Here is a 23465-nt window from a genome sequence, read left to right as displayed (position 1 = left end):
ACAACCCACCCAATGGCATCAGCTTACACTAATGCCATGAGAGTCCATTGCTGTCAACCCAAAGGGCATGCCTGTGCAGTTCCCTCCTCTGGAAACCCCAAGAGATCGCTGCAGAGAGCTCCATGGCAGAATGGATGTAGGGTATAGATGGGGAATCTCAGTGCCTGCTTTTAAATCCAGCAACAGCTGAGCAAGAGAAGCGGGGGAGAGGTGGGGTCACAGGGAACTGGTCAATCTCTTTCCTCCCTAGAAGGGGAGGAAACATAGAATGGAAGGGGACAGGACAATTTTGCCTTAGCTGTAAGAGCCCAGCACAGGGACAGCAGTTTCAAAGACATCACCCAGTGTTCCCAGACACACATCTCTGTTTGAGCAGAATGGGTTGATTTCAAGGGGATTAAAAAGGGAAAGATCATAGGGGGTTTCAAAAACCCTCCTTTACAGATCAACGCAAATCCTAGTATCAGTAATGCCATCAAATCAGCGGGATTGCTAATGAGTCTTGGCACTTATTTATGCTGTTTGTTTCCTCCCGGTGTTTCTCTCATCAAGAATCTAAATAGATGTGTGTGTCTCGTTCACATTTGCAGTGTGGCCAACTCTTGAGATATCAGCTGTGCTGCTCAAAGCCCCAGCTTCTGGTCACAGGTGGTTAGAGGAAAACCTTTCATTTTTAAAATATGTAAATTTTTAGTGCTCCTGGTTGCAGGAGAAAGCTTGAAAATCTGACCCTAGTAGTGCATCCTGAAGGCTAGGAAATCAGAAGACAAAATTATAAAAAAAAAAAATGTTTTTTATTATATTTTTTTAATGTCATGATTTTTAAGTCATTCTAATGATATGGTGGATGCTTGGGATTGGCACCTGGGCTCCCGGTGCTTTTCACTTGTAGGTGCTCATGCACTTTCACACTGCTGCAATGGTTCGATTGCAAACACTTTCCGTGTGCCTAGCAACTGTACTTAACTGGCAGAAATCCTCCCAGCCCTTCAGGCCTGCAGCATTAGAAAATAGGCCACGAGATTAGTAACGAATCATTCTGAGGAGTTGGGCAATTCTGGAGGTTTATTACTGACACAGTCTTGTTTTCTCAACTTCACAGTGCCAGGCAGCTGCCATTTTATATTCAGTGCACATGCTGCCTGCTACAGAGGAGAACACCACCCTGTGCTCTCCCCAGTGGTGATCTTGCTTGAGGCCTCTCTTGTTTTTCTCCCCTCCCACCTTAAATGCAGGTGGTTCTGGGTGAGAGAAAACAGAGCAGGGCGGTCTCTCCAGGATGGGTTTGGTCACTTACTAAACATCACCCACATCTGTTTGTCCCTGTTAAATGCTGGAGGGGCATGGCTGTTGTGTCACTTCCTGTGACTCACTGGCTGAGTGTGTTTTGTCTCCCTCTAGTGGCTGGGTCCATATACAGCCACCGTGTCCAACCTGTGGCCCTTGTGAGTGGAAGTGTGTTCCCTGAGCCATGGTCTGTGGGTTTGTTTGTTTTTAAGCTGTAAGATTTAAATAAGCCCCATTGCTACAGGGAAACAGAAGGGGGTGCCACCCATCCCCAGCCATCTCCCACTGCTGCCCCTGTAGCAGCTACTGCATGAGCCGGGAATGCAGTTTCTCAGCACTGCCCCAGCTGGTGGCCTGCTGCATTGCGGGGGAAGGAGGTGAGAGTGATTCTTTCTGCTCTGTTGCTGGGCTGTGGGAGCCCATGGGAGAGTAGGAGAGGAGGGTTACTGGCTCTGCCTGAGCCAAGGGATGCTCCTTGCACACAGTACCTCCTATCTCCCACACAGGCCATCACAGGAGAGGTGAGGAAAGAGGCTTTGCCTCAATTCTGGTTTGAGCAGCCTTGGGGTTGCTCTGCCTTTCACTAAATGGCAACAGCCTCCTAGCTGGAGACAGCCAGAAACCAGCCGCTCTCCCTAACACTGCAGGACTTGCAAAGAGGGAGGTAGAGGAGCCGGCTACACTGGCTCTGTGCCAATGGGGACAGTCTTACATTGGGGTGTGGGTGGAAATCAGACTTTTCTTCCCATTGCCCCACTGAGCAGCACAAAGGGTGCAGATCAGGACACAAGAATTACTCCCCAAATTATAAACTCTGACCCTTGACCTTGTGTGTCACAATATGTTCAGCCTTCAGGCTGCAAAAGTGAGAAACCACTGACTTAAAGGATAAAAACCTACTACTGCCCATAGCTAATGGAGCTACTCCCTTAACTCAGGTGGCAGGGGCCTGTGCTTTGGTACAAAAGTTTCTGGATTAAAACCCCTACGGAAAAGAGATGTTACATTTACACAACAGAGAGGGAGGATGGTCCGGGGTTAGGGTATCAGCTAGTGATCTGAGTTCCATTTTTTGCTCTGCCACAGACTTTCTGGATGACCTTGGGCAAGTCATTTATCTCTCTCTGCCTCAGATCTCCATGTGTACAATGGGGTAACAGCCCTGCCCTGCTTCACAGGGCTGTTATGAGGTGCTCAGGTTCTCCAAGCAGTAGAGGCGAGATAAAATCCCAAGATGGTGACACCGGGGCACCCTCACTTAAAATGGCCGTGCAGCTCTGTCTGGAAACAAACGAGGGACGCAGCCTTATAGAAATACAGAATTTTTTTTACATGCAAAAAGTTAAATAGTGGACACTATTAGAAAAGCCAGCATGTTAGGGCGTGCTGAATTCTGGCTACAACATCCAATACTCATGCCTCAGACTAACCTCGCGTTACACAAAACCTTTCCTGACAACTGCAGCCGGCAGCGTAGGCAGTGAAGTGAAAGAGGTAGTAGCTGCAGAGAGATTGGCCCGGCCTGCTCTCCGCCCCCGTGCTAAGAGGTCCAGGCTGGTAAGACAGCGATGCTAAGCCAGCAGGCATGAGGGCCCTCCCCAGAAGGCATAGGCTATGCAACCGCTAGGCGAGGCATCCCAGTGGTCTTTTACACCAGCTCAAGCTTTCATCAAGGTAAGGATCAGCCCACTGCGGCAGGCCAGATCAAACCAACCCGGTGGCTGATCTAGTTTGGTAGCGGGTCTCCCGGCTATGCCAAAACAGAGCTACCGTCCCTCCAGCCCTAGGAGCTCACCTCTGAGAATCTCAGAAATCGAGGGTGGGATGGGACCTCGAGCCCAGCCCCCTGCTCTGAGGCAGGACCAAGTAAACCTAGCCCACCCCGAGTGGTGTTGGTCCAACCTGTCTTTAAAAGCCTCCATTGGAAGCCTATTCCAGAGCTTAATTGTCCTTAGTGTTAGAAAGTCTTTCCTAATATCTAACCTGAATCTCCCTCCCTGCAGATTAAGCCCCGTTCTAATTGTCCTACTGCCAGTGAACATGGAGAACAGTGATCACAGCCTCTTTATAAAATATCTGAAGACTGCGATCAGGTCCCTGACTCCCCCCAAGTCTTCTTCAGACTAAACCTGCCCCGTTGTTGCAGAAGGTGAGTCGGTTACCCAGCATAGCCTGGTGGTCAGAGCAGTGGATAAGGAGCTAGGAGACCTGGGTTTATTCCTGACTCTGCCGTGTGACCTTGGGCAAAGTCACTTCCTCTCTCCAGGCCTCTTTCCCATCCTTTGTGGGGCTAGATTGCCAGCTCTCTGGGAGCAGGGTCTGTCTCTCGCTACGCGTCCAGGCAGCGCTTGCCACGTCGGGACCCTGATCTCAGAGCAGGCCTGGAGGGGCTACTGGAACAGATGTTGATAATGCACAGCAGTGTGCGGAAGTGTGGGCCTTGGGGGAGATTCCTTCCTGCCCGGGGGCTGGGGACAAACCCATGCCTGGAAGCTGTAGGCAGGTTGGAAGCCCCAGGTTTAGCCTCAGCCCGTGTGATCCAGCGCTCGAGGCGACGTGACGTGACCACTAGTTAGAAACGCACATCTTTGCCAATGTGCTGACTATTAAAACCAGCATCCTACACTTAAAATAAGGCCCTGGATAAAACTCCAGAGCTCCCGTCCCTCCCCCCCATGTGGTGCCCTGCCAGCCTAGGCCGCCATGACATTCTGGATGCCCAGCTGCTCCTTGAGGCGCTGCAGCTGGGCCAACGTGATGTTGTTGCCCCCGCACACGATGATCACCAGGGAGCCCAGGGCACGGCTCAGTTTCCCCTCCGCCTGCAGCCTCTGCACCACGCCGCTGTAGACGGCAGCCAGCGCTGCCCCGCAGGCAGGCTCCACCAGGATCTTCTCATCGTCTGCACGGGGGGGGGAAGGAGGAGAGATGGGGGAGGGGCTAGCTGGTGCTCCAGGCGGCCGTGGGGTCACTCGCCCATCGCAGGGCAGGAGGCCTCAGCTAGCAAGGGTGGGGGGTAACATGGGGGGTGAGCTCGCTGCTGGCCCATGAACGGGGAGGGGTGTCACCAGCTTCAAGGCGTCGATTGGGGGTGGGGGGTTTGGCCTTATCCATGACAGCTCTCGGGGAAAGGGCCAATGGAGAGAACAAGCCAGAAACAGGGCTGGAAAAACTTGTGGTGGGTTCTTCCTTCCCCCCCCCCCCCACGAGGGCAAAGCTAGGAGAGAATGACCTCTTTGGCCACGGTCAAAGCAGCCACTGCTCTCCCCTGCAGTCAGGGACACGCCGGATCTAACTGACCACCCCCTGGGGTAATGAGAACAGCAGGGGGCGCTCTCGCTTGCTCTGCCGGATTCCCCTCCTCTGCACCACAGGCCGTTTCTGAGAGAGGAAGCAGGGAGGGCAGGGCCGGTGCAACCATTTAGGCGACCCAGGCAGTTGTCTAGGGCACTAGGATTTGGGGGGGCGCCATTTTCTTTGGCAGCGACTGCAGCGGCCGGATCTTCGGCCGCCCCGGTCGCCGCCGGCATTTAGGCGGAGGGAGCTGGGGCAGGGGAGCGCGGGGAGGGCCGCCCGCACCAAGTAATGGGGGAGGAGGGGGTGGCACGCAGGGGAACTCCCCGCCCCAGCTCACCACTGCCCCGCCTCTTCCCCGAGCACGCCGTGGCTGCTTCACTTCTCCCGCCTCCCAGGCTTGCGGTGCCTAAGCTGATTGGCGCCGCAAGCCTGGGAGGCGGGAGAAGTGAAGCAGCCACGGCGTGCTAGGGGTGGAGACGGAGCAGGGGTGAGCTGGGGCGGTGGGGGTGCCTCAGGGTGGAGAGTGGGGGGTGGGGAGCTGCCCCAATGGGGGCACCTCAGGGTGGAGGGAGGGAGCTGCCGTGTGGAGGGGCACCTCAGGGCGGAGGGGGGAGCGCCTCACGGCAGGGGCACGGGGGGGAGGGCGCAAGGTGGTAGTTTCGCCTTGGGCGCGAAACATCTTTGCACCGACCCTGAGGGAGGGGATAGGATCAGCACTTGGAGGGAGGCTTGTTAGCCTGTCAGGGACTCGGGGACAGCTGTGGCTCTAGGGAACACAGCGGGTGGCAGGAGAGGCATTCTCATTGGCGGTCAGAGGATGCATTGCCCCTTTAAGAGGCAAGGGGAACAGTTCCTGTGCTGCTTCTCAGTGGGGTCAATTTAGCCCACCTGGTTCTACTCCAATTGGTGGCATCTGTCCCAGCTGGGTGGGGCCAGGTGTGCTTTCTATAAAGAGGACCCAGGCTGAGATGGTCTCTGCTGGCCTCCTCTGGTGTATATATGCCTGGAGCAAAGGTCTGGGTGGCAGCAGGCAGAAAGCATCTCAGAGGCAAGCTGGGGGGGTGGGAGTAATTGTTTGGGGTTCAGGTTTAAAAGCCAAGGCATGGGGAGGACTGTTTAAAAGCTTCATTTGTCGGGGTGACTGGGAAGGGGAGAATCCAGTGCTCCTGCACATCAGGAAGGGGAGTGGCCCGAGGTTTAGGAAGGATCTGGAGAAGCAGTCCCGGGTGAAATTTTTGTTAAGAGTATGGTTTGGGCTGGGAGAGGGCCCCTGTAACCCAATAAAGGAGCCCTGGCCAGGTTCTTCCAGTGGGTTTTAAAACACCCTGTCACCCGTGGGGGAACACTTTTCACAAAGTGATCGCTCTGTAGCTGACCTCTCAGCCCTCCTCCTCAAAGGAAACCTGCACAACCCTTTCAAACGGTGAGTGGGGGAGCTTAAATTCGTCACTTTGCTAGATACTAAAAATCATGGACCGAACAGACACACTAGATTTATGGCTTATTACAGCAATCTGTAACCCATTAACAACCCCCCCTTCCCACTGCCTTCTCCCCCTTCCTCCCATGCTTGGAGGGGTGTTAATGGGCCACTTTACCTTGAATGGTCCCCTGAAATAGATGTTAACTACTTATGCTAAACAATCTGTCCCACCTTGTATTTAGCTCTGACACTTGTTCCCCAGACCTGAAGACGAGCTCTGTCTGTGTAGCTGGAAAGCTTGTCTCTCTCAGCAATAGAAGTCGGTCCAGTGACAGCTATGACCTCACCCATGTTGTCTCTCTAGTCTAGTGGGCTCTATAATGATTTGTGAGACCTGCAGAGATGTGTACCTCCCACTAGGAGGCAGCGGGAGACCTTGACCTGTTACAGGCACAATCTGGTACTGGGGCAGCACCTGCTTGGGGATGGGCAGAAGGGTGAGGAGCCTGAAACTTGCAAGGGGATGGTCAGCCATTGTGTGGGGATGACTTGGCAAATGAATGGGACACAGACTGTCCCTGCCATGCTATGCGACTAGAACCCCTGGCCATGGTCAGCGCGACTATATAAATGTTACTATTCACTTCTGGGGAGCAGCAATGCCGTGGAACAAAGGACCCACCTTTGGCGTGTGGCGTCTGTGAGTGGTGGTGAGGCCTCACACACAGGGAGGGGGCTGTTACGTACCCACAAACTTTTCGATGGCCATGACTGCCTCCTGGTCCGTGACGACCTCCGAGAAGACGGGGTGCTCTCGGGCCAGCTTCAGCGTCTCCGCTCCCACCGTCTTAGCCCCAAGGGTCTTTGCGACGCTGCATCCAGGAGAGGAGAAGAGGAAAGAGAGACGCCAGCTGGTGATAATGGAGTCCCCACAGCGTACCCTTGTAAGGTCAGCGCTCCCTATCCCTGTGAGCATGCAGGCAGACAGGTTTTTTTCAGGCAGGGCCCTGTGGGATCTTGGGGTGGAGTCCCCACTGACCCCCACATTCCCCTTGCCAGAGCAGGGATCCCTGCATTCATGCTGCATCTCTCTGTACAGGACAGAGTGTCCCAGCTTTAGTGCTGCTACCACACTGGGTAGCACTGAGCAATCCCTTGTCCGAGCATCTTTCCTTGGCCCCTGTCTCTGACTGGGCAGACAGCCCTTTCGGTTCTCCCCTGCTGCCACCGACTGTCCGTGGCATGAGTTCCCGGCTGGTGAAGCCTGGTTCCTACCTCGCCCTAGAGCACAAAGGAGCTTAGTTTTGCAGATCTGGGCCCAAGTGCGTACGCCCATCTGCAGTGCCCAGAGAACTGTGCCCCCCGCTGCCCCTGTGGGGCAGCATTATTGTGCTATGCACAGGATGGGGCTGGGTGGAGGAGCCCCATAGGAGGAATAAGCCAAAACCAAAGAGCATCCAAGACATGTAGGCTGCAGAGTAGAGAAAAGGAAGGGGAATCATGAGGCTGCCGCCTCGAGTCTCTCCTCCATCAGCCCCCAAGCTGTGGTTCTGCCTAGGCCACCCCAAGCCACGGCTCCTCTCCCTTAACATCGGGGCACAGGCCGAGCGCTCCGGTTCGCCCTCCTCTCCTCACTCACCTGGTGATTTCTGGCAGTGTCACCAGCTGCCCAGCAGCCATGGCAGCATTCAGGCTGTGCGCCCCTTTGGTCTCCATAGCAACAATGGGCACATCCTCCCAGCCTGCCTCCCGGAGGCCCTGGACCACTCCGCACAGCATCCCGCCGCCTCCCACAGACAGGGCCAGCGCCCCAGGCTTGGAGTCCAAGTCTTCCTTCAGCTCCTTCACTATGGACGTGTGGCCTTCCCTACAGGGAGACAGCAAGAGGGATTGGGACCAGGGGAAGGGAAGGCCATGGCTAGAGATGACCCGAGATCAACAGTCCTGGCCACGTTTCTCTATAAGAACCTGGAAAATACAGGTCTTGATTCTTCTCAGCGACATCAGTGTCATCCCACTGAGTTCAGCGGAGTTACTCTTGGTTCACTCCAACATCGGAGAAGCTGGGTCTCCCCCCGTCTGGGATACTTTGGTTTAGCAGCCTGAGACCATTTCAGCTTTAAAAGGCTGCGCTCCAGAGTCATGCGGCTCAGGCTGCATCTCGCTGCCTGTGGGGACGAGTGACACCTCAGAACAGGCCCAGGCGTGAGAACTAGAAGGCAAGGGGTTGTGTGGACAAGCAGACTAAGGTCCCGCCTCCGTCCAGGATGGGAGGATCCCTGTAAGGCTTCCCAGCTATAGGAATTTCTAAGGCACTTGTCCCAGTGGTACTGAGACGCAGCTGCTGTTTTTAGGGCAGGGGTGGGGCGTATCAGTGCAGTGGTGCCGGGGAAGCCCAGATCTTAATGAACATGGAAATGGGCCTGGATTCCCTTTCTTACGTCCTTTAGCTCCCAGCCCAGGTTCAATGCACAGCTATCCAGGCTAGGGTGGTGGCAGCGGCTTCTGTGGATGCGCTGACTTTAGAGATTCCCCATGTGGTGCGTAGGCCACAACAGTGGGTGGTCAATAGACGTGCACTCTCTCTCCAGCAAGCTTCATGCTGGATCCCACACCTGGTGCGCCAAGAAATGGTGGCCACACTAACGCAGTCTAAGCAGAGGGTGAAAGCTGATGCCCGGATAAATTTGTTAGTCTCTAAGGTGCCACAAGGACTCCTCGTTCTTTTTGCTGATACAGCGTAACAAGGCCACCCCTCTGAAATCTGCTTAGATAGTCCACCCCCTTGTGTGCAACACAGAATGACCTTGTCGGGGCTGCATGCAGCCGGCTTTAATCTCGGCCCGTGGTGACTCAGGCAAGCAGGGAGGTTAATAGACAGCAATGGTTAAAGCGAAGCCTTCCAGCCTCTGGCGTCCACCCCTCCCTCAGGCTACATACCAGATGAGGGGATCATCGAAAGGGGGCACATAGACCCACCCAGGGTTGTTCTTCACCAGCTCCTTGGCTTGTTCTATGGTCTCATCCAGCATCTGCAGAGAAGAGACGTTTTATTAGCCACTCGCAGCGGCTTATGCACAGAACCATGAACCTCACAGCCAGTGGGGCAGCTCCCTCCGCAGATCTGTCCCAGTCATGGTGGGGGGAGATATTGAGGCTCTCACCCCAGGCAGGCAGTCTGCTCTCTCTTGTATACCCCCTCACCCAGCCATGCACATACCTACCTCTCCCACAATGCAGACAGTGGCCCCTTCGTCCTTCAGCCGCTCGATGGTGAAAGCTGGCGTGGACGTGGGCACGAGGATGGTGGCTGGGATGCCCAGTTTCCTGGCAGAGTAGGCAGCTGCCAGGCCAGCATTGCCACCTAAAAGCAACCACATTGGGCCTCATGGTTTCCTGCATCCCACGGTGCTGCCTCCGGTGCCTCCCAAAGCAGTGTCTCCCTCTGCCCTCTTCTCCTTCAGCCCTCTCCATCCCTCCCCAAGCCTGGGGGTTGCCCAGGAGTTTCAGGAGATGTGGGAATCATGCAGCACCCCAACAGAAAGACAGTGTCAGGGTGTGGCGGGGAGGTGGGGAGGATTGTAACCTCCCAGGAACTCAACATTGCATTTCCCATGTGACCAAAGATGTCTAAAGCGCTGTGGCCACCCTCGCATGACCCACACCAATACCATCCCTGGGGCTTCTCTTCTTTGGGCAATTGTCCCACCAATGGCAGCACCAGCCAGCAGGATGCAGCCTGGATTTGGATTCCTGGCCATCCTAGTGGGCATTATTTACATCCAGGCCCAAGGAGAGGAGCCAGTGCCCGTGAGTTTCTGGGGCAATATGGGCTTGGGTGTGACATAGCCTCCAGCCCCCTCAGGGAGCCAGGGCCCTGGGTGGGTGTATCTCACCTGAGGAGCATACGAAGCGCTTGCAGCCTCTCTCCGCCCACTGTGGAGACAAAGCAAGAGGAAGGAGTGAGTGGGAGCGAACGTGGCCTCAGCCGGTGACCGCACGAGAGCTGCTCCTCTTTCTGCAGTCTAACCCCTCCAACCCCTTTGATACTTAGGTCATTCTCCCCGGGGGCTCCTTTTATCCCTCTCGTCTGCCCCTTCCATAGAGTCTCTGCATCATCAACAAAGCCGCCATGACCACGCAAGGCCAAGCAGCAACCTCCCTTCTGCTCCCGTAGCCCCAATAATGCAGAGTCTCAGCAATTTCCACCCTCCTCTTCCAGTCTGAGAGCAGACGGTTTGGTGGGCGCATGCCCAGGATCAGGTATCTTCTGCTATGGGACTGCTGTAGTCTGCTGCTCAACGGCAGCCAGTTGGAGAGATGTAGGGAGCATAGCTAGTGTCCACTCCAGGTGGGCACAGGAATCCAGGCCAGGTTCTTCCCCTCCCAGGGGTTGCACCAGAGTCCATTCCAGGTGGGCACAGGAATCCAGGCCAGGTTATCTTTAGTCACCACTAGTTAAAGGTCAGGCTTCATGGACTAATGCTCCCTGCAGTATATGGGATTGCTGCAGGGAATGCCCGAACTGGATTGCTGTGCCTGCTGCAAATGGATCCCAGATTCCCAGCTACCCGCTGTCTCTCTGCCCCCGCCCCCTCCAGCTTGGCTCTGCAATCTTCTTTCCCCACCAATCGAACACTGTGCCCTTGGTGTCTGTACCGTTTTACAGAGGTGGCCGATGCCCCGGATTTTAAAGGAGCCCGTGGGCTGAGCATTGTCCAGCTTCAGGTAGACATTGGTGCCAGCCACCTTGGAGAGCGGGACGCTGTCCCTCAGGGGTGTGTTCACATGCAAGCTCCTGGCAGAAGTCATGCTGGGCTCTGAGGGAATAAGGGAAATAAGACCCATCATCAGGACCCAGGGTATTCTGTGGGTTTACCATGGAACTCACTTCTTATTATGGATTTATGCTCCGGGGTCTCAGCCCCCATTTTATAGAGGTGTGAGCTGCCCATTCGTTTCAATGAACTGTTGACACTGAAGCCTAATGATGGCTCAAATGTCGGGATGGTTAACTGTTTCACTGCTGATCATTTCAGCTAATTTATTTATGCCTCACCTCCAAATTACCTCCTCCCCAGGCATAAAAAGCCCCAACTCCCCCTACCCAGCTGTTCCAGCTTCTCCCTTCTCCCACGTGGACAATGCAAAAAAATCTGTGTCACAATGAAAACCAACATCAAATAACCAAGGGATCTTGTTGCAGAATCTACACCCAACTTGCCCTGGAGTACATGGGTCCCTGCCCAAAATGTCACCCTCCCAAGTCTCTCTCTGGCCACCTCTATCCAACCACTGCGGCCTCAGGTCCAGCCACTCCCTCTTTTCAGCTCTTGGTGTAGACCTGGTCCCCTCTGTGCTCCCCAGCTGCAGGCCATGCTGGACTGTGTCTGCCGGATTTCTCTGAGTCCCATTCTCTCTGTGGATTTTCACATTAAAACCTTCCTTTGCCCCTTAGCTTATGGCTCCCTTTGGCTAAGCACTTTGTGTCCCTGTGTGTGAAAGATGAACTGCGCTGGGGGGAACGGGATATGGAGCCTTTCAGCTTGAGAGGCCAAATCCAGAGCTGGCCTGAGTGCCACTCCCATGTGATCCCAGGTCCGTCAGGAGATTGTATCCCAAGCCCCATCGTCCATTTGTGTCTTTCTTCCACTCCTGTTCTGTCTTCCACGTGGCCTGCTAGGCGTGAGCACAGTCTGCCATGTTCCTGCCCTCTCTCACCCTTCGATAATCTTCTCAAAACACGGCGAGGCCTATAAACCCACCCTTTCCCCCTCAATGACGGGTAGTAAATGACACCCGCAAAGCAGACCATGGAACTAGTAAGATGCCTGTGTAACATCCCCACCACAGGCTATCAGCCAGATTGCAAATTGGGGCCTCCAGGACCAAAAAAAGTCCTTGCTGCTGCCACTTGAGTTACAGTAGCTTAACAGTGGTAGTGAGCTTTTATCCTCTACATGGACCAGCCACTAGAGGGGGACATAAGACATAAGTTGTTAACCTGGCACCCTCAATCACTGTCCCCCTATCCCTTGTCTATCTGTATGTCTGGAAGGTAGGTTCTCGGTGGGGCAAAGAGCTCCCTTCATTTTTGTCTATAATCTCCTTAGAATGCACAGAATTGATGTATCAGTGGAGCTGGTCAAAAAGTGCTTCCATGAGAAACTTGAAATTGTTTTCATTTTGTGCTAATTTTTTCCACAGAATTTTATGGAATGCTTTTTGGTTTTTTGCCCCCTTTTTGCCTCTCACTGCATCCAAAAGAAACACACATGAATGTTTCTCAGTTTTCTTTGAAAAATTTCAGCCAAACAAAATTTTTTGATTTGGTCAAAAAGCCATTGTTTGTTGTGGGATGGGGGGGAAGTTGTGATTTTTGTTGTTGTTGTTACCAGTGTCACGAATCAGTAATTATTAGTAAACAGTAGATCTGGCCAGCACTATGGTTTTCCTGGTCCATGAAAACTTTTGCGATATCAAAAAATTTTCCCATCCCAGATCAGGACAAAACAACTAACTTGAAAATTCCCACAAATTAAAAATCTGAAACAAATTTTGGTTCTGGTCAATTTACATGTTTTGTTCATTTTTTTTACTTATAATTAGCTTAAAAGTTGAAACAAAGTTCTTTTGAGTTGGCAAACTGACATTTTTTTATTTAGAACATGGCGAAATGAAACATTTTGGCAATTTTGAAACTTTGTTAAAAAAATTTTTTCAGTTGAAACATTTCTCAAGACTGACCTTTTCCCAGGAAAAGTTTCTGTTTTGACAAATCAGCATTTTCGGATGTTTTGGTGAAAAATTCCCAACCAGCTGTAGAGATCAGGGCCTCCTGTGTAGCATTCCCACCTAGCTCTGGGTGGAATGACTTGGGGGTTTCAGTCCCATTCTGTCCCGCAGCCCACCCCCCTAGCTGGGCCTCGTTAGCATCTAGGTAGAGGTCTGACCATACCACGGTTCTGAACTCCTATCTCGTCCCAGAAGTGGAGACAGAGGCACCGTGTTGGGGCATGTGTGTGTGAAACTAGCCCTGCTACTGCCCGCACTGCATCTGTCTTCAGACATGGGTCCAACCGGGGCACTTCATTCTGTAGACATGAACAAGGCAAAGATCCTGCTGCTAACTCAGGGACAACCTATTTGCAGGGGGGACACCATCTCTGAGCTGAAAGAGCTCCCCCCCTTGCTGCAATGTTGCTGTAAACCCTTCTCTTAGCTCTGGGCCATAACTCAGTGCCATCCCATTTGCAGCTGATCCCCCGGGAGGGTCATTTGCCAGGGGAACACAAACAGACCATCCCCGTGAAGGCAAGTCGCTTGGCACGTGGGGCTGGGACAGAGGGTGAGGAGGGAAGAGAGGAGAAGGCTACACCATTGCCACACAGCATCTTCTCTGGCCATCCGGCTGACTGTGGCACCAAAGTGAGTCCTTCTTGGTTAGACAGGCACTGGCAGAAGTGCAGGGACTTCGGAGTTAAAAGCTGGGAAAGGAAGAGAGGAATGGGGGAGGGGTCCCCAGAGATCCAGCAGGGAAAGGGAGGCATGGGGCAGCGAAGCAACCTCCTTTGGAATCCTGCGTATTACTGTTAAAAGTGTGCGGGGCCCCGTGGAGATGCCTGACTCCACATAGGTTTGAGCAGCTGCCTAGCCCGTCACGGGAACCCGCTCAGTAATTACCGGACTTGCACTGGACAAAGCAGTTGAGGGCCAGTTTTGTGAAGAAGTGGCCACTTATTCTGACCTAAAAGAAATCTCAGGTCAGGCACCAAAGAAACCGAGACAATCAAAAAAAATCAGGGGCCAGTTTTGAAAATGACCGTCCTTCGTCTTCAAAGATCTTCAGCTGCTAAGGCGATGAAAGCAGAAGAGGTGAGTAGGAGCACTTCCGAAACCTTCCCTAATTCAGCTCACCAAACCTCTCTTCTGAAGCTTGAATCCAGCCACCCAACAGCCCTGCGAGCCAGGGAAATGCTGTTATCATCAATGCGTAGATGGGGAAACTGAGGCACGGAATGATGCAGTCACTTGCCTACGACCCTAGAAGGAGTGCTCCCAGCCCTGTGCTCTGATCCCACCTTCCTTTTTATGTGTTAGTAACAGCTGATAATCTCACTGAGTGCTGGGAAAGGAAGAAAGTGAAGGCACTTACCGGTTAGCGGTTAGAGCAGAGCGGCAGGGCCTTTAGCTAATGTATGCCCTGATGGCTTGGAGGCTGCAGCTGTTCAGTGCAGGAGTGAGCAAGGCTGCCGGTCTCCTGTGGTCCCCTCTCAGCAGCCAGGGAAATCTGTGGAGCCACGGTCTCATTGGAGGATGCTAGTCCCTTGGCAAGTTTTATAGGCCCATGGTTTCTGCTTGGTGGCCAATTGGGGAATGGGGCACCCCCCCACACCCCCTTGCCTCTGATGTCATTCCCCTCCCCTGCTCAGCAGAGAGATTCCAGCTAAAGGGAAACCAGCAGCAACAATACCAAAAGGAAGAGGTCAGGGAGGGGGAATTCTTCAGGCTCTTTGCAAAAGGAAAAGAGCCTATTTCAGGCGCTCCCATGCCCAAAGGAGGGTGACGCACACTGGGGAGGGACATTGCTCAGACAAAGGTTCCTTGAGTCAGATGTTTCTGAGCCGGCTCAAACCAGGCTGAGGAGCCAGGTCTGGAATTATGATTAGGGGGAAAGACGGGGGGGGGCCTTTTGCTTTCACAAGGCCAGCCAGTCCCCTTGCTTTCTCCGAGAAATGCACGTAAGCCGTGGAACAGCTGAAGGGAGTTCATAAACCGGAGATCGCTGCTTCTCCAAACCTGGCTTCTTTTTATTCACTCTCCTACCCCCAACTTTCTCTCACTCCCGCTTCGCCACCAGACTTTGGAACATTTGCAGCTCTATAGTTAGTTACTTTTTAAGAGGCAGTGTCATGAAATGATTAAATGGGGCAGGACTTCAGGGTTCTATTTGCTCTTGATTTTGTGTGATCAGGGACAAGTCAGTTAGCTTTGCTGGGCCTCCTCTCTCCATCTACCGGCACCTCCCAACTATTTCAAAAGAGAAAAAGCAATAATAATCTCCGTTCATTCCCAGCCTGTAGAAGCAAATGCTGGATTGGTTTGGTATTCTGTTTGGGGAGGGAGGTGAGCTAGACAGCGCGGGTGTATTGAATAGGAAGAACACACTGAGGGAAAGCTCAGTCAGAGAGAGTTTTTTTAATTTAGTTCTCAAAAAGGTGAGCCTGGGATCTCTTGTGGCAGGGAGTTCCAAAGTCTGCGTTCCAGCTGGTCTGAAAGTTCTGTCTCCTGCACTCTGAGCCTCCCCATATACATTCACAGGTATGTAGTTCTGGGCGGGCTTAGCTGTTCTGTGTGGCTGTGATGGTGGCATCACTCAGGTGGCCTGGGCCAGTCACAGGGAGGGTGCTGAGAAGCCTTGCCTTGGACTTGCTATTCAGTGGGGACATGGTACAGAGAGCAGATACGGGGGGGCACATGATGGCCTAGCAGGGGGCTGCTGCATTTTGTCCCAGTTGGTGCTTTTTCAGGGAGTGTTGTAGACATAGAGGCCGGAGTCTCGTCTCACTTACCCCACTCTGAGCCCAGTGTAATACCACTGACTTCCATGAAGATTCACTCCTGATTGACACTGGTGTAGGGACCAGACTCTGGTCCAGTGAGTTGCAATACACATGCCTACATGTCACCAGTGTACGGCTCGCCATGGGCAGGTCTCTGACCAATGGGTTGGGATGCAGTCTACGGGTCAGTGGCAGCTGGAAGTGGGTGCTTCGGGCACTCTTTGAGCAGCTAAGAGCACTGACAAGCCCAAACAGATCGTAAGGCTGCAGAAGGATTTGGCAGTGTGAGGGCAGGTGCCCTCAATCGTGGAGAACGTTGCAGGCTGTTATTATTTGCGTTACCATAATGCCAGCCACGGACCAGCACCTCACTGTGCCAGGCGCTGTACAGGCACAGAACAGAAAGGTGATCCCTGCTCCGAGGAGGCAGCAGCTTCTTCAAAGCACTTCTCCCTTCCTGCTGACCTCCCCTCTGTCTCGCCTGCATTCGGCCTTAGCCAGCTGCTCTTTATCCAGGGGCTGAATTTGGCTGAGCGAGTGGGGAGATAGGGCCGTCGATAGCCAGAAGTGTGGCATACTGCCTCCTGCTGGCACTGCTGCCCTGAGCATCTCCCCAGCTCCCCCCACGGCCTCATGCAGGTGGCGACTGGCAATGGGGGTGGGATTGGAGCCCTACGGCTGAGGGCTGTGCAGGTGGAGGACCAGTTACCCTCTTGGGCTGCGAGTCTTGAGCTGTTGATGGGCCCTTCCGCTCACCGTTATGGCTTTTGGGGGGTCAGGAGTATCCAGTGGTTGGCAGAATCAAATACAAATATTATTCAACTGGATCAACCTTCTCCACCCTGAATTCCGTACACCTTAACGTGTCCCATTGTGTCATTGTCCGGGCTTGAGCAGTAGCAACCCCTCACTCAGCCCGAAACCCCCTTGGACATAGTGAAACGCCAGGAATAGAATGAGAGTCCCGCCTTGCTCCTGGGCTCGGGGATTCCAGGCTCCACTTCAGAGTTGCGTTAGGCTTCTGCCCTGTAAGCCTCTGTTGATTGGGACGCTGAACTGCATTACAGGAGGCCTCTGCTGTATCTCGCTGTGAGCAGGGGAATGGGGTCCGCCAACAAAGCTGCTCCCCCAGCTCGTGCCTGTTGGGTATCTCCATGCGGGTGCCCTGTCGGCCCTCTGGGTTTGCCGTGCTCGAGCTCTTGTGGAATTTGTCGTTCTCAAAGACTGCTCAGGTGCTTTGCTTCCCCCCCGAAGCCGCGGCAAATCAACCTGCCTCGGAAGAGCTGTATTATCCCCAAGGGGAGGGGAATGCACAGCGTGAGGCAACAGACAGCAGGAGTGAGGTGACTCGCCCAGGGGCACCTAATATCTGTGGCAGACAGAGGCAAAGAATCCGGACTTCCCAATGCCCAGCTCTGTGCTTTAACCACAAGACAATACTTCCTCCCCTACTGCGCTCCAGCACCCCCACCTACAGTAGCTCTGGCCATCTTCCTCAGCCCGCAGCCCCCCTGCTGCTCTCCCTGCCCTGGGTCCCCCACTGCTGACCCACCTCAAGCTCAGACTCTGCCACAGCTCCTAGAGCAGGACGAGAGTGCAGGTCTCCAGGACTGAGATACCCATGCCCTGGGATCCCCAAGTCTTTCATACCCCGGCCCCAGTTCTCAGTGCATGACTGGATAGAGAGCAGGGCACCTGGAGAGACTGTTCCAGTGAACAGGCCTTAATTGTGCTGTAGCTTGAAGCTATCGGGGGAAGCAGGGGATCCCACGAGTGGCTGCAATGCAAGAGTAGAGCGAAACCTGGCCCGTTTCGTCGGACACAGGGCACCCGCCACCGGCTGCTGCCCCACGTGAGTATCTGGCTCTGGCTTTCAAGCCATCTCCTTCCTGCTGAGCTGTTCTGCCGGGAGAAGGCCATTACTGGGGGCTGCAGGGGCTGGAATGTGAGGAGGGGGCTGAGGAGTTAGGAGGCAAAGGAAAGAGAGGGCGGTGGGGACATCGGAGGGACAAATGGGGATGTTTCGTTTCTAACCCCAAGGAGGAGCACACACCCTCCAGGCCAGCTCAGACAGGCTGCCCTGGGGAAGTCAGGGGTTCTCACCCAGCTGATGGAGTGTCATAATTCTGCTCATACGCCATGGGGCAGAGTGCGAGCTGCATCGTGCTAACTGGGGGCCCCCCTACAGACTCGGGGTGTCTCCCCCTTTACTGCAGTTCTCCCCAGCTTTCTGTTTAACAGTCAACCTCCATCTCCTCTCTTCCTCCGCTTCCACTTTTCCTCCGCTCTCTCCTCTCCCTGCAGGACTGACCCCCACCCCAGCTAGCATGGCAGAGCAGTCGAATGCCAGGTGCTGCCCTCTGACCATTGTGCCTCACAGCTGGAGGGAGGCGGAAGGGAAGCTGGGGCTGCTGGATTTGCTTGTGCCAGCCTCGCTCTCCCTTGACAACTGAGCTAAGAGAAGAAAAGCTCATCAGGAAACCTGCCCTGAGCCAGGGGCTGAGTGTGTGGAGCCCCCTCCTTCTGCCGGGAGATGCAGGACCAGGCCAGCGAAACAGGAGACAAGCGATGTCATTTCCTAAGGGATCCTGCACTAAACGGCTTAGATAAATATTTGCCCCTGGCCCTGGGCTGGTCCAAAGGTTTTTCCCTCGGACTTCAGCAGGAGCTGGTTGGGAGTCAGTTCTCTGAGCTGTCACACACTTTTGACCTCTTAGTACCTAGGGATCTGTCCAAGCTCTGTGGGCGGGGAGGGGAAGTTAAGGTAGTCTGTGCCTCACCGAGACAGTGGGAAGCAGCTGTGAACTTTAATGGAGATTGTTAGTGTATTATCAGGGAAACTAAGAATTTTTTAATGCGGGCAAACCAACATATTTGCCCCTAGCTTTATTGGCAGAAACGACTGATCTGTAGCTCACGAAAGCTCATGCTAAAATAAATTTGTTAGTCTTTAAGGTGCCACAAGTACTCCTGTTCTTTTTGCGGATACAGACTAACACGGCTGCTACTCTGAAACCTTTAAAAAAAATAATCATCTTGTGGCAAACACCTGGTGTGGAAAATATCATTAAAGTTTGGCGAGTTGTAAGCAACTGAAAACAGGGGCTTACAATGGAAGGTGTTGGGCAACCTTAACTATAGGTGGTGGTGTGCGGCCTATAATAATAATGTGCAAGAGTCGACGAAGGACATTAATGATTGTGGGGGTGATAGGCGCTTACTTTTAGTTTTCCTTGGGGGTGCTCCGCCCTTGCTCCTCCCCCTCCCCTAGGCCCTGCCCTCACTCTGCCCCCCGAGGCCCTGCCCTCGTTCCACCTCTTCCTGCCTCTGCTCAGCCCCCTCCCTGAGGCTCCCGCCTGCCCCCACCCGCTTGCTGCTCTCCACCCTCCCCCAGCCACCAAACAGCTGGGGCTGGCGGATGCTGAGCACCCATTATTTTCTTCCATGGGTGCTTCAGCCCCAGAGCACCCACGGAGTCGGCACCTACGGTGGGTGATATTCCTGCCTGAGAGGTGGAGGAGCATGGCTGATTGTAGTGCTATCAACAGTGACAAATTTAAAGGCAAAACAAAGCCCCAGTAAGGGTATTGGCAACAGAAAGTCATTGCTGGCCTGAGCAGAGAGACAGAAAACACCGGTGTGAATAAGATGGAATGGCCCGTCTACATCAGAGTAATTTGGGTTTCTTGGATTTCTATGTATTGCCCTAATGTGGCTTGGTATCCGGGTATCGGATCATGGGTTCTCCCAGAGCGGGGCTCGTGCCCAGTGGGGTAATGCTGCAGGGGAGCAGTAACTCTTTGTTGCCCATGATGGTGGAAGTTAAAACTCAGATGGGTCTCTTCAGAAAGACAGGGGCATAACCCCTGTCATCTGGCCGGATCCAGTGAACGGGATTCAGGCCTCACACATGGTGGGAGTGTTTGAGTGCACAGGCATGGTCCCACCTCTGTCTGCCTCATGCTTTGAGACACCTTGGGTGCTCATACCCAGAAAGAGGATAGTCTTGTGGTTTAGGTGCAGGGCTAGATGCTAGAAAATGTGGTCCCAGCTCTGCCCTACAGTTCTAGAGCCGTCTCGGGCAAGTTGTGATACCGCATGGTGCCTCGGTTTCCCTTTTTTGTTACATGGCGATAACGATACTCTGGAGTCTCACTGGAGTTGTTGTGAGACTTCGCTTATTAATGGCTGCAAAGTGCTTTGAGTTCCTCCCACAGGAATTGCTAAGTGTGAGCAATAAAACCACTGGCATCAACTCCAGGGGGCTGTGGGGCTTGAACCCCTAGAAAAAACAGGGGGAAAGGCTTAGTTGTAATACAAGATACACCTCTACCTCGCTATAACGCTGTCCTCGGGAGCCAAAAAATCTTACCGCATTATAGGTGAAACCGCGTTATCTCGAACTTGCTTTGATCCACTGGAGTGTGCAGTCCGGCCCTCCCCTCCCCCCCCGGAGCGCTGCTTTACCGCGTTATATCCAAATTCGTGTTATATCAGGTCGTGTTATATTGAGATAGAGGTGTATAATATTTGCTGGTTGAGGCCCCCTCAGCAGCACTGTCCAGCTGTCTCTTTACCTGGGGACCATCTCTGGTACCGTCTCTGGCTCAGGGTTGGGTGGCTCACAGAGACTTTTGGCAACAAAAATGATTAGGGGGCTGGAGCACAGGACTTATGAGGAGAGGCTGAGGGAACTGGGATTGTTTAGTCTGCAGAAGAGAAGAATGAGGGGGGATTTGATAGCTGCTTTCAACTACCTGAAAGGGGGTTCCAAAGAGGATGGATCTAGGCTGTTCTTAGTGGTAGCAGATGACAGAACAAGGAGCAATGGTCTCAAGTTGCAGTGGAGGTGGTTTAGGTTGGATATCAGGGAAAACTTTTTCACTAGGAGGGTGGTGAAGCACTGGAATGGGTTACCTAAGGAGGTGGTGGAATCTCCTTCCTTAGAGGTTTGACAAAGCCCTGGCTGGGATGATTTAGTTGGGGTTGGTCTCACTTTGAGCAGGGAGTTGGACTAGATACCCCCTGAGGTCCCTTCCAACCCTGATACTCTATGATTCTATTTGGGGGCAGGGAGAGGGTCTCCTCAGAGCCCATAGTCACCTGGATGCCTTCCAAACTGTCCACGATGTAGTGGGGTGTAGTGGCCTCCCTGGCAAAAAATCCGGTGCCCTGTAATAAGCAAATGTCCTGGGAGGTCTCATTTTGTCTCTAGTGTTTTTATAATTCTGCCTCAACTCCCCGGCTTTGGCCTGGTACAGGGTGCATCCCTGCATTTGTGCTTGTAGCTGCTTGTAGAGCTTGGCATTTCGGTGACTCCTGTTCAGATGTAACCGTGCAGGAGCACAGGGCGTGGTCACTATAATGTATTCTGGGTATGTGAACCAGCCAGGAGCTGGAATCGCAAAGGTGTGTGCCAGGATTTAAACAAGGAGGTGACATCTGGTCAAGATGAGCAGAGGGGGGCACCCAGGTAAAGGGAGGGGCTGTTTCAGGTGTGAAGCAATGCAGTATGGGATAGCAGGGGGTTGTATAGTTTATCCAAATTAGGGGTGGGTTCACAGGAACCGTAGCGCCGTACAACTCATTCTGAAATAGCATTATGCTGCCTTTCAAAGCAGATTGATTAAAGTGGGCTAAGACTCCAGATAAATTGAAAACAACACTTTGGGTGTAGCTGCGAGGCAGTTTATGCTGAGTAAACTAAAGTTACTGTGGAACAACTTCCCCGTGTAGACAAGCCCCTACACAACACTTGATTTGTTACACATACATGAACACAGGTGCTGACACACATGTATTTGCACATATTAACCTACATATGCTCACATACACACACACACTCATCCATGCACAAATGATCGCACATATATGTATCCACACACATGCATATAGGCCCTCATATGCTTGCAAACATAAACACATACACAGTCGTGTAAATATGCATGCACACAAATTTACGCATACATATATGTACACACACAGATGATGGTATAAATATATGTATACACACGTGAACAAAAGGCGCGTCCATGCATATGCACACATACAATCACCAGCTTGCACTCTGTGGATGCCCACACATTCACTACCTACACATGCACATGCACACATATGTGCGCACAAGTAACATATATGCACACACACATGCACACAACTGCTGTCACACATGTATGCACACAAATGCACAAGCATCGTTTACTTTATAAGAAGATGGACAGTTCGTGTGCATGTCTGATCAAACAGAACGTTAAGATTTTCAGACTGAGGTATGTGACAACCACAGGCCAAAACCATGAGTACTCTGGCTGCAAAGATAATTACCACTCCCGTCCTTTGCAGCTCAGGAAAACTGGATGCACCCAGCCTGATGCACTGGGCCTGATTAGAAAACGCAGCTCTTGTAGCGTCCAAGTACACTTGTGTGTATGGTGTAGACTGAAGCATTATTGTGCAAATAAATAACTTGCACCTAGACCCTGGCTATACTGTACGTGATCCCTCCCTCCCTGCTTCAGACCTGCCCCTCCAGCTGTCGGTCAGACCCTGCTGCAGCATTGAGCTTGTGTGGCGCTCTTGTTTTTTTCACGCTTCACAAAGCAGAGCAGGGCCTGTGTCTTTGGTTGCTGAGCTGATGCCCTCAACTTGCCCATTGTTGGGAATGCCCGCAGCCGGAGGGTCTACAAGTGGACTTAGGGACCCGGTAGTTTGGCAGCATTCAGAGCTAAATTTCCAAAACTCAGTCCTTAAGCGGCACCAGCAAATTATGCATCTGCTTGTGCATATTGCCAAGCAACTCTATGTTAGCTGGCATGGCTACGTGTGGCGTTTGCATGTGTGCATGTGTGCACAAGCACTTCCCTGCATTTTGCATGTGCACACAAATGCAGGTTTTGCACACCAAAGTTCTCTGGCATACGCATGCCTGTGGGGATTGCACATGTGGCTCTCTCGTTGTCCTCATGAATGCACATGCACCACACCCCGGTTATGGATTTTAGTTTATTTCTGTGCAGCCAAACATTCCAGAGATATCTGATAGGAGGCACCTGCTGAGTTCCTGAACATATTGGGAAGTGCATCCCACTATCTAAATAGTCCCATGGTATGTTAATAGAACAACAGCTGGACAGCAGGAAGGATGGAGACCCAGCCGTGAAGGGGTTAAAGTTCCTAGAATTGTTGAGGAAATTCTTTGGTGCTGCGTGGCTATTTGGTGCATGCCTGGCAAAGCAGCAGTGGCATGAGGACTGGAAAATACTGTGATGCCCTGACAGGGAATGCCATCTATTGATCAATGGAGCAAAATAATAACGGTTGCAATTGTCCGTCACTGGAGCACGATGCCAGGATGTTTGCGTACTCATATGGCAATTTTGCATCATGATGCTGTGAAGATGAATCCTAGCTTAGTGTCACAAGCTCCAAACTAAACCCAGAGTTTTATTAACTTCCGGGCAAAGCCTGGCTTGCAGGAACTAGGCCAGACTGTGGAAATCAGGAGTGGCTCTTGGATTGCAGGGGGGACAGTTACATGGACCACACATGGCTGCTGAGGGATTGTCAAACTGAAATCTGGTTAATTTCACAAAATGAGTTCAAAGTAGTTTCTGGTGCTACATCTGCCCCCAAAGCATCCCCTTCCTCTGTGCTAATCGTGCATGTATAGCCATATTTTTCTGTGGTTTCCCTCTCCCTTGCTGCTGCAGGAAAGACCCACACAAACAGGAGGAGAAACTGAGGGTGATATTTTTCAAAAGCACCTAAGTGATTTAGGAGATTAAACCCCGTTTTCAAAAGTGACTTGGGCATTTGTTTTTATACTGTATTATTTGCAATTATAGGATCCTAAGTCTCCCTGAAAGTCCTGAGGGCCAGATTTTTAAAGGTATTTA

General features: G+C 52.7%; 1 protein-coding gene across 1 annotated transcript; it reads right to left on the bottom strand.

Moving 5' to 3' along the window:
* Positions 1 to 848: 848 nt before the first annotated feature.
* On the bottom strand, positions 849 to 14338 carry LOC120385934 (L-serine dehydratase/L-threonine deaminase-like). Its single transcript, XM_039504550.1, has 8 exons — positions 14163 to 14338; positions 10667 to 10827; positions 9904 to 9943; positions 9232 to 9371; positions 8948 to 9039; positions 7647 to 7874; positions 6755 to 6879; positions 849 to 4189 (listed from the first exon to the last, which is right to left on the bottom strand). Exons 2-8 carry the CDS (start codon positions 10817 to 10819, stop codon positions 3981 to 3983), a joined length of 987 nt encoding a protein of 328 aa, XP_039360484.1. The 5' UTR covers positions 10820 to 10827; positions 14163 to 14338; the 3' UTR covers positions 849 to 3980.
* Between the last annotated feature and the right edge of the window lie 9127 nt (positions 14339 to 23465).

This window comes from Mauremys reevesii, linkage group 18 (assembly GCF_016161935.1).
Source record: "Mauremys reevesii isolate NIE-2019 linkage group 18, ASM1616193v1, whole genome shotgun sequence".
NCBI lineage: Eukaryota > Metazoa > Chordata > Testudines > Geoemydidae > Mauremys > Mauremys reevesii.
The sequence above is the reverse complement of the archived record's forward strand: the minus strand, read 5'-3'. Positions and strand labels throughout refer to the sequence as shown.

Bases quoted from the DNA above. Each gene is read 5' to 3' on its own strand.
- LOC120385934 (XM_039504550.1), bottom strand. From the start codon at position 10,819: ATGACTTCTGCCAGGAGCTTGCATGTGAACACACCCCTGAGGGACAGC. The intron at 9,944-10,666 runs GTACAGACACCA...TTGTCTCCACAG, and splicing joins TCGGCCACCTCTGTAAAACG to TGGGCGGAGAGAGGCTGCAA. The intron at 4,190-6,754 runs GTACGTAACAGC...CCCCCCGTGCAG, and splicing joins GGCCATCGAAAAGTTTGTGG to ACGATGAGAAGATCCTGGTG.